This window comes from Egretta garzetta, unplaced genomic scaffold, assembly GCF_000687185.1.
Source record: "Egretta garzetta isolate BGI_Z169 unplaced genomic scaffold, ASM68718v1 scaffold18, whole genome shotgun sequence".
Classification (NCBI taxonomy): domain Eukaryota; kingdom Metazoa; phylum Chordata; class Aves; order Pelecaniformes; family Ardeidae; genus Egretta; species Egretta garzetta.
This window is the reverse complement of record NW_009260616.1, coordinates 2,442,745-2,453,693: the sequence shown is the minus strand read 5'-3', so window position 1 is coordinate 2,453,693 and position 10,949 is coordinate 2,442,745. Positions and strand designations below refer to the sequence as shown.

The following is a 10,949-nucleotide window of genomic DNA, read 5'->3' as shown; positions in this document are numbered from 1 at the left end:
CGGCGGAGCGGGCAGGAGAGGGCAGTGGGTGCTGCCTGTGCTCAGCGCCCTCGCTTTTAGCAACCTGCAAGGGAACATGAGTGAAGTGCAAGATCTGATGTGTCAGAGCCTTTTACAGGCGTGCAAAGGGGCGTTTGGGGTTTCGTCATGCGTCATGCTTGCTTTCCATGCAGAAGAGGCTCCTGCCTCGGCGTAGTTTTAGAACACGGGAGTGTACTGACATGCCCCAGAGGGTGAAAGGAACGTAACAGAGTGCGGTAACGTACATAAAGGCATGAGAACCGTGTCAAAATACCTCAAATAAATCTTAGTTGTAGGCCTCTGAGCAAGACAGGTACTCCAGCTTTCTCTGTCCTTAAGAGGGCAGCATTACGATACAATGGAGCATCCCTGCAAGTTAACTTTGAAACGTTGTCACCTTTGTCTATTTTACTTTCCTTAAACTTCGATTTTATTTTCCTAAGGCTGTGTAAGTTGACTTTGTCACTTGTGTTTTGTCCCAACAATGCAGTTGCAGCCATTTGCCTATTGAGGCAGAGGTTATAAGAGTTTAGTTAAAAAAAGGAAAGGGCCCCTCATATTGGTACGGAAGAGTATGCAATAGCAATATGTGAAATTAAAACAAGAAATTGAACAATCATACGGGATTTTCATTTTAGGTGAGTAACACCTTCATAAACAAAAGTAAGCTCAGAACATTCTGATTTTCTCTGTTTTAAAAACAAATGAAAATACTTTTGGAACAGAATAAGTCAAACTAAAGGTGTTGGGGTTTTTTTAGCACACTGGTAAGAGCTAGAACCTCGGGTTTGCACTTGATTTAGCTTTTAACCCATGAAGTCATTCAATGTGCAGGTAGAGGAGTGCCTCACAGCCCAGCATCCCCATCCTGCGCTGACAGAGTACCTCCATCCCCACTGAAACATCATGCCTGCTCTCCCTGCTGGGATAGCTCCCTGTTCTTCACAGAGCAAAGTCCCCATCTGAGAATGGTTACTTCCATCCCGACTGACAGGAGGACAGAGCCCACATCTCAGGCTCACCCGACTGGCCTGTCTCAAGGACCTTTGCATACACATCTCCTGAGAGCTTCCCTTACAGAATAGAATCATAGAATTGTTTAGGTTGGAAAAGACCTTTACTAATGTCCAACCTAAACCTGCCCTGGTGCAACCTGAGGCCATTTCCCCTCATCCTATTGCCCATTACCTGGGAGAAGAGACCAACACCCACCTTGCTACAGCCTCCTGTCAGGCAGCTGTAGAGGGTGATAAGGTCTCCCCTCAGCCTCCTTTTCTCCAGACTTAACAACCCCAGCTCCCTCAGCCACTCCTTGTAAGACTTATGCTCCAGACCCCTCGTCAGCTTTGTTGCCCTTCTCTGGACATGTTCCAGCAATGCAACGTCTTTCTTGTAGTGAGGGGCCCAAAACTGAACCCAGTATTCGAGGTGCAGCCTCACGAGTGCCGAGTACAGGGGAACAGCCATTTCCCTGCTCCTGCTGGCCACACTATTCCTGATACAAGCCAGGATGCCATTGGCCTTTTTAGCCACCTGGGCACACTGCTGGCTTCTATTCAGCCGGCTGTCGACCAGCACCCCCAGGTCCCTGTCTGCTGGGCAGCTTTCCAGCCACTCTTCCCCAAGCTTGTAGCTCTGCATGGGGTTGTTGTGATCCTCCCGCAGCCTGGGGTAGCCCCCAGACAAACACTTCTGTTGCTCTGACTTCAGTCCCATCTCAGGTAGACCCATGTATTAGCCCTTTTGGTGCTGCCACAGCACACAACCACCCTTCACAACTCCTGAAAAGCCACCACACAGCTCCCATCCTACAGGCTGTTCCTGACCTGAATCCTGACCAGCACCACTACCCTTCTGCTTCCTCTCTCACGTGTGGATCAATAGTCAGATTCAAATGCAATGTGGTTGTTTTGGCATAAAGATGCTGTGCCTATTGAAACACAAAGGGGCCAGGGAGCATAAAGCTAGCTTCATCCCTGACCCTGCTATCACAGCTTGAAAGAAAAACTAATAGTTGGTTGTAGTCACACAGGTACAACATACATTTCTGGGATTTTGCATGAAACTGTACTTCCAATGGGATCCTTCACATGTTTAAAGTTAAACAGGATTGCAGGGTTAGGCTCTATGGTTTTAGGTTTAGGATGCTTAGAAAGAAACACTTTTGTTTAGGAACCATCAGAGAGATAAGCTAAGAATATACAGAACCAGGCCTCTGACTTATCACAGAGTGATGCTTTAGTAGACATAGATCTAACAACACTTAATTCATTTCAAGGATGACCTGGTTCTCTATGAGAGAAGCTGTCAAGAATATATTTGTTCTGATAAACAGTCACTAGCGCTTACTATTTCTTTAGCAGACCTTTAAAAGTTTAGCAAAATACTGTGTAGTCTTCAAGGCATCCCTCTGTGACACACGGGGTGCCTTGTTACTAGGTAGAGAAGCCTTTGGCTATTCATCAGGATTTAAGATTTGATTAAATTCTAGCAATATCAGAAGTTTTACTGTTTATTGGCTTGTTTAGTAGCTTTTTAGATGGCACAAAATACGGACACAGGAACTTTTCCAGTAGAATCGCTCACACACAATTTATAGCATCCTGCTGGGAGTGGGACATCCGTTTACATCTGGCATCTCAGTACTGTATTGGTTACGTTCTCTGTCTCACCAGCATAGAAATGAGACTCATGCTGCTAAAGAGGCAAGACTCCCAAAACTGAACCCAAGAGTTCATTAAAAGGTTAAACAGACAGTAATCCACCAGGTGCTCAGAACCTCTCAAAAGCCTGCTTATTGTCCTTATCGCCTCTCTCAGATCTTGTAATCTAACTCAGGCTGTTCCCACGCAACATGAAAGAAGGAAATGAAAATCAATGATTTTGTCAGAGTGATTAATGGCCAAGACTGATTGTTGGACCCTTAGTGAGTATATATTTTAAAATTCTGAATACTTGTCTAAAGGTACTTTGAAAGATTTTTCTTTTTGAGCTGGATGGGTTCTACATTTAGTCAAAAGAAATTGTACTGGAAATATGGAGTTTTTGGGAAGCTATACTTCCAAAGTAGACCTGTATGTATTGTATGGCAAGAGAACTGTGCAGTTTCTATGATCTATGAGACACTGCCTTATTTCTTATATGTTTTTTTTTTGAACATACCATTGTTTTATTTTTATAATTTTAAGTGTAAAATCCAGAGTAGAACTCCTAAGTTCTTGGTCCTCCTTTCCCATTCATCCATGGTGTATTCATGTGCAGATAACTGAATCGTTTATGGCTTTGATTTCTTCATGAGTAAAATTGGAATACGTCTAATTCAGACATTCTGAGGATTTCTGAGTTGTTCAAGTAGGTTATAGGCTTGCATTTGAAGCCTGACACTTACTAATGATTGCACAAAAGACAAATGTGATTTATTTCAATCCACAGTCTGCACAGAAGAACAGAGCTATTGAACAGCCAGTGGGAAATGCCACAACTATAAAACTACAGACTTGAAGATAACAGAACAAGGAAAGACCTAAAGACAGTAATCTTCTTGCCCTGGGGCAGGATCAATCTGACTGCAAACATCCCTAATAGTCAGTTGTCTAATTTCTTCTTAAAAAGGACCAAAAAGCCACTGAGGCAATTTCTTCCAGTGTTAACAGTCCTTACACACAGAACATTCTGAGTTTTCTTACCCCCTCCAAAAAAAAAGTCTCTCTTGGTCTAATGCATCTTTTTTTGTCTTTCGTCCTGTCCTATTCCTAACAGATGTGAGAACCACGTCATTGTGCACCAGCCTTCTTGTCTGTTTGAAGGCTGCTACTATATATTTTCCCACAGATTCTTTTTGTTTAGTTATTCAAGGTCCTTCCTTAAAGGATGAGTGGTTTTGAGCCCGCTTATCTTTAATTCTCAATCTGGATGGTATTCATTCATCACTCATTCATTATCAAATTGGTCCATATATTTTTTTCCCTGGAATACAGGATCAAAATCTGGACACGTTGCTCCAGTTTTGGCCTTACGAGGTCTGAGTACAGAAATAATGAACCCACAGTAATGTAACACAGCAATCTGTGCTTTCAAAGTAACCACAAGTTACTTAATTCATTACAATCATCACCATTATAGGATTTTCAAGATCAAATTCTATCCTGTCAATATGATGAGTAAAGAGATCAGTTTGTTTTTCTTCCTGAAATTACAAGTTATCTTTCTTAAGGAGTGCTTGATCTTCTATTTAAGAAATACTTTCTTCTGTATGTGTTCATTGATGAGTATACTGGGCACTGAGAGTGATGTTCTTTGGACCTGCAATAATAAAATGCTAATAGTAATGCTTATAAATCTCAAATATAAGATTTTGTTTTGAATATAAATTGCATTTGATATTTACTGTTCTCCTTCTGCCTCTAGAGGGTGTCTAGTAATGATCTGACGAAAGGATAAAAAAAAAGTATGCTGGATTTTGATAAGAAGGAAGTGATCTGGAAGAATATATTCTAAAACTCTAAGTATATACTAAGCCTCAAGAAGATTTCATATTTTCATTGCTGATGTAACTTTTTAAAGATCTGGACTCTGTTTCTACATAAGTCTGTGAAGAAGGTTGCGGCCACCTCTTCTATTTTTAGGAAAACAGTATGTTTGTGTTTACCTATGTTGTTGTGTTGAGCCTGACGCTGTTCTTGGGGAGAGTGGGAATTCTGATAAGGTTTAAAGCCGCAGAAACAAAGACAAAAGAATATTAATTTGGAAAGATTTTGTCAGAGAAGGAGAGCAAATTATTTTGTCTACAACAACAGAAACCTGTGCTCGCAAGTGCTCACTGAAAGCAAGTATCACTAAAGGTGCTGACTTCCTACCCCCTGTCCTTACATTTATAAAGACCATGTCTTGCATGTTGAGAAATGTTCTTTGTACAGCATCTCACTGCATACCAGTGAAAGACAAATACAGCAGAAAGAAAACAGGAGGTAGGAAACTATATAGAAAACACACTATATAGAAAATACACAAGGAGGAGGGACACCTAGTCTGGAAGGCAGATGAGCAGTGCACAGGGTTCATGTAAACGATGTTCATGACTATAGACCCAGCCCTTTTCCTACAGAGGGATTTTAGCTGTATAAAATCCTAGTATGTGCACAATTTACAGTAATGTGGAGCTATTTATATAAATGCAGTTTATCTAGGAAGAAGAACAAAAGTAGGGAGGCGCTGACCTCTTCTCCCTGGGATTCAGTGGTAAGGATGCGTGGGAATGGTTCAGAGCTGCGCCAGGTGAGGTTCAGGCTGGACATTAAGAAGCATTTCTTTACCAAAAGGGTGGTCAAACACTGGGACAGGCTTGCTAGAGAGGTGGTCGATGCCCGAAGCCTGTCAGAGTTCAGGAGGCATTTGGATAATGCCCTTAATAACATGCTTTGACTTTTGGTCAGTCAGCCCCAAAGTGGTCAGGCGTAGGTAGACTAGATGATCATTGTAAAATGCTTCCAACTGAATCAGTGGTAAGGATGCGTGGGAATGGTTCAGAGCTGCGCCAGGTGAGGTTCAGGCTGGACATTAAGAAGCATTTCTTTACCAAAAGGGTGGTCAAACACTGGGACAGGCTTGCTAGAGAGGTGGTCGATGCCCGAAGCCTGTCAGAGTTCAGGAGGCATTTGGATAATGCCCTTAATAACATGCTTTGACTTTTGGTCAGTCAGCCCCAAAGTGGTCAGGCGTAGGTAGACTAGATGATCATTGTAAAATGCTTCCAACTGAAATAGACTACTCTAGTCTAGTCTAGTCTAGTCTAAAATTATTAGCTAGTATTTTTCTACTGTTTTTACATGTAATATTTCAGTAATTTAAAGTAATTAAAAAGATGTGTTCCTTTATATAGTATATCAATATATTCTAATCTTAAATTTTAGCTCCTTGTAAGATGCTGCCATTCCCACATGCACAGGTCAGGAGAGAGTGTTGATTTTATTTTCGGGAAAAAGTCCCCACTTCCATTCACAGTGAAACAATGAGGACAGTACTTTGATACCCTGTTCCTTTCCATCCATCCTTCTTTGGACTTCTCTTGATGCAATTCTAACTTCTGAAGATAAAGGTGGTAAATCATGTGCATAAGTCTTCCACGGCATAGCATGCAGACTTTGATAGAGTTACGTGAGAAATGAATTTGACCCATCATAAAATCTTTATAAGTATATACACTTTCTAAATTTAAAAACAATCCATAACAGGGTCAGTTTTGGAATTAATTTTCTTAAAAGAATGGCAAAGTCATGTTCACTGATAATTCTTTGTCATCCACTTACCATATTTTTTCCCACACAGAGATAGATTCGATTAGAAGCATTTTTCATGCCTTGGAGAGCTACAGCATGGTTTTATTCAGAAAGGCTGCTTCATAGAAAGCAAATTAACTTACAATTTTTAACAGTGTGTGCTGTATATCATTTAGAATAATGTACGATAAAATGAAAAATAATGGCTGAGGTCTGGTCCCATTGCAGATAATGGCAAAACTCACATTAAATTTAAGCAGAGTGAGATCTGATTGTTTGAACAAATAGAGAAAGTCTCTAGTCTGTCACTCCTTGACAGAGCCTTATTCCTCTGTGTTCCTTTGTTGTCAGACGGAGCCTGGTTTAGGCCCAAATTTAGCTAATAAATAAGCAACCCTCATCACTGAAGCACTTGAAAATGTACTTTTAATGCTTTCTAGAGGAGAGATGAATTACTGGATCAGCCTTATGAAAATAAATAGCCAGAGTTTTCTCATTACAAATCCAGAAGATTTAAGGTTGGAAAATGCCGAATCAAATAGAGCTCTATGTGTTTGTGGATTTATGGTTTAAGATAATATACAAAACCAGGAATGTGATTAATCAATAAGAGTAAACAATTTTGTCAAGAGTAAAATTACGCACATAATTTATTTTCATTGAAAAGAATGGCAATTTGCAAATTACAGAAACAAAATGGAAGTGCTGATTAAAAGGATTATAAAAAAGCTACAAAGTGGTGGTAATGTGTTTCATTCTAATGTGCAAGTGGAAAGAAATATAGCTGAAAAGACAGCTGTAGTAAAAAAATCACTGTGCTTCGTTTCAATTTGTTAGCTTTAAAAAGCAACACAACTTTAAAAGGTTTAATCATTTAAATTATTTCCCAAGCACAGATTCAGAGCATTATGCATTTGCTTTTCTTCTAATTTCTTTAAAGATCTTATTATTTGAATATTTTACTTTGCTGGAACATTTGACTTGCTTTATCATAATGTATTAAGAAGTTTTTCTAAGCGAGGTATACTATGTCAAATATTTAAATTAGCATATATTAATGCAGCAGTATAACTACTGACTTTAAAAAGATTATACAATATAGAAAGTGATGCTACAGACAGCAGTTTCGTACCTTATTTAATTACAATTCTTGTATTTTATATCTTAATTTCTTGTTTTCCCAGATGGCATTTTTTCCTGCTTACAAATTTTGAAACAATTGCGGAGGAAAATGTTTGTTTCTGTTGTGATATCAGCTTATTATTAAGAAAAAACACTCTCTTTTTCAATTTCCAGTTTGAACTGACTCATATTTCTTAACAAAACTCTTGGTGGATATTGCCTTGGATTATTCTTTTTTCCCCAGAAGAGAACCGTTCTGACTGTAATTCTTCTCTGCGTGGCATAGGGGAATGGTTTCAAACTTCATGTATTGTCAGTACCAAAGCCTGATGCTCAGTGATGTTCACGTCCTGTCTCTGAAATGTGGAGCAGCATATTTATGAAGTGGAGGAGGGTTCATTTTTTCTAAAACTCTAAGGTTTTATGTAATTATACCAATAGTTCCATACAGAGCAGCAAGAAATTGATAAACATAGGAAATATCTGTAATGAAAACTCATACAAAATGGCTTCCAAAAGTATGGAACACAAATAAAAATTCTATCAAAACAAGACTTTTGAAATATTATGGATTCAAATCTTATCTGCACTTATTTAATACAACTCAGTCTGATACCTTAATTCATGCAAAGCTGTACCTCATTCCAAGAGCACTTCAATTAATATCAGTGTTGCAGATTAGGTTTGTATTAGGCTTACTAAAACATATCATATTAATACATTATTTTTCTGTCCATTCAGGCGACTAAGAGAAATATGTTTCACCACCATGTTTAAACATGATTGTTTTGTAGAATAAACAAAGCCTAAAGAATATTGACTTTAAGTTAATTAGAATTTGATTTAATGGATTTAGAGGACTGCAAATTAATCCTTTAAGCAGGGGTAAGGCTCCTTGCAAAAGTCTTACTTATATAGGACTTTGTAAGCAACATATAGAATACAAAAACTAACTTCAGATAGCTGTCATCGTCAAACCTATAGCATCAGTGTGGACCTTTTTCTTTTTGGAACAAGGAAATATACTTTAAAAGCAGTGGGGAATTACCTAGTTTGAGGGGGGAAGGTATTACTTGATGGAATAGATTTGTTTCCTTTTCTAAAATCTAAGTTTATATGAACCTGTCAGACACAGATCGTAAATGATCCATCTTTGTTTTAAGGTGTTGCATATTTCAAGAATCTGCTTGCAATATTAATGATTTTTTTAATAACATAGGGACCAGAATACTGGATTTCAGTATCCATAGTGTAAATGTGCCATTCTGCTCATAATAAATTAATCTTTCTCCCTAGCTATTGCTGGCTGTAAGAATGCAGTGAGACTCTTATGTCCTTCTCAAAGCATTTTTGCTAATAAAATTCATCAATATATCTGATTAAGTCTTTCACAGTCACTCCACATCCAGTAGCTTATTTATTTGGACAATTTCTGGTTTGAGACACGGTCTCTGAAACAAATTAAGTAAAGATACAGAAGGCCAGTAAGCAATACAGATCTGTTTGGCCTCCTTTTGCAAAAAGAAAATATAGTGGGATGCAAGACGAAAGAACTACATTAAGCCCAGAAATCGGTGCTGCAAAGATTATCCTGTTAAATTACATGTAATACCAGTGCAGAGGACTTGGACAATAGTTTATATTGAAAAGCCCCTGAATATACATGATTATCCTCATTTGTTCCAAACTGTGAACATGAAAATTAAGATTATGGGATTTATCAGATTTTATTTTTTTCAGTAAAACCGGCAAGAACATTTTTATTACATTTTCATTTTTTCTCGCCTGTGATAAAATTATATAGTCTCTAAAACATAGAGAGTACTGCTTTATTTTCAGAAATGCAGAGAATTCTCAATAAAGTCACCAGGATGGGAACAAAGACCCTGGCAGAGGCACTGCTGCAGTGCAGCCACCGCAGCTCAGCCATGGATTTGCCCCCTGTGGGCTCGGGAGTCTGCTCAGCAGTTCTCAGCAACCCTGCTCCCCTCTCTCTTTTTGAGGAGAGCGTTAAATCTGAGTATTTCATGGCAATTTGTTAAAGTCTACTTGTTTCATAAATAGAACTGGTCCTGAAGAGTTGGTTGGGAGGAATGTAATCTGATGTACAGTTATTGATCACTTCCAGCAAAAAGTCTTTCTGGTCATGTAAAGCCAAGCAGGGGCATAAATTGGGAGAGAAGATTAATTTAATGCCTGGGTTTATTTGATATAAGATATTCATACACACAAATGTTTGTAGGCTTAAGCCCCGTTCTAGCTACAGTTATAAATATTTATCTGGGTGGTGTCAGTGAACACAGTGTGCTTTCTAATGTGTATGTATATTGGTACTTAAGTGCAAAGATGGGCCTTGATCCTGAGAAGAGCTGTGCATGAGATTGATGCTGTATAATGTAAGTGGTTCCACTGCCATGATGAAACTATTCTGTGCAGTAAACATGTGTGCAAATCTTTGCTAGATCAATGCCCAAGTTGACAGCACCACAAAACACTACAGGAAAACTATCAAATATGCAAACTGAAAAAAACAGGTTATTTAATACATCTTTTCTAATATTCTCTGGTTTCAGTAAGTGTAGATAATTCTTGAGGTAAGACTAATGAAGACAGTTTCTTTTTCAATACAGGTCTTTCCTGACTTTGGATATTGTCCATCAGACCTAAGAAAAGTAAATATCTCTTGGATATCTGAGTTCTTGTTGATCTGGGTGGTGATTAATAATTGTTGTGGGGGAAAAATCATCTCCAGTGGTGCTTCATAAACTAAATACAATTTTCATAATCTGCAAAATCAACATGCCATTTTTTTGATCAGACCCAGAGGGTTCACTACAGATTATGAGGTTTAGTCGTCACTTCATGTGTATGGTACTTTCTTCTTTACTCAGTTTCTTTTGCAGCATTGCAGAAGAGGAGTGAGAAAGCAGTTCCCCACCCCTCTTCAGAGGAGATGTACCTGATAGTGATAAACTTTCAGCGGAGACTTCTTTCAGTTGTCCTGCAGTCCTCAGACCATCAGTAGGCTTCTGCCTGTGCCACTGGCCTCCTTGTTCAAAGAACTGACTGAGACACATGGTGAAAACAAGTGGCTTTGGTTTCTAAGTTATTTATTTGGGGTTTTTTTTCTAGTGAGGTAAAGAAACAGAAGTCAGCAACTCTAAATGGAGCTGTGTAAATGGTTTAGGAAAATGGCAGTTATTCCTGACAGGAAAAAAAAAAAAAAGTGGGAGCCAGTTTTTTTTATCACCAGGAAGCTATAGGTCCATGTGTGGATTTTGCTCGACCTCTTATCTGTAAGAGTTTGCCTCTTACTGAAATGCCACCGCGTGGTGCAGCCAGGCTATCTCCTGTGCTTCCTGCTCCCAGTGTTCCGTGTCCCCCAGGCTGTGGGGATTTCCAGCTGTGATAAAGCTTGGGCTGCGCTGCTGGGATGTGGTGGACGCCTCTCCAGGCTGCTTTGCCACGGCAGTCTCCAGACACCTGTGCTGGGTCTCCATGCCACATTACAGGTGCTTTAGGAATGGGAGC

The 10,949-nt window shown here is 39.2% G+C and overlaps 1 protein-coding gene across 1 annotated transcript in view; it reads right to left on the bottom strand.

The window, feature by feature from the left end:
• Positions 1-149, bottom strand: part of NT5DC1 (5'-nucleotidase domain containing 1) — a 155,535-nt gene extending 155,386 nt beyond the window's left edge. Inside the window, exon 1 of the mRNA XM_035900694.1 lies at positions 117-149. Coding sequence (XP_035756587.1) covers positions 117-149 — 33 coding nt within the window. The remainder of the gene's footprint in view (positions 1-116) is intronic.
• Positions 150-10,949: the final 10,800 nt, after the last annotated feature.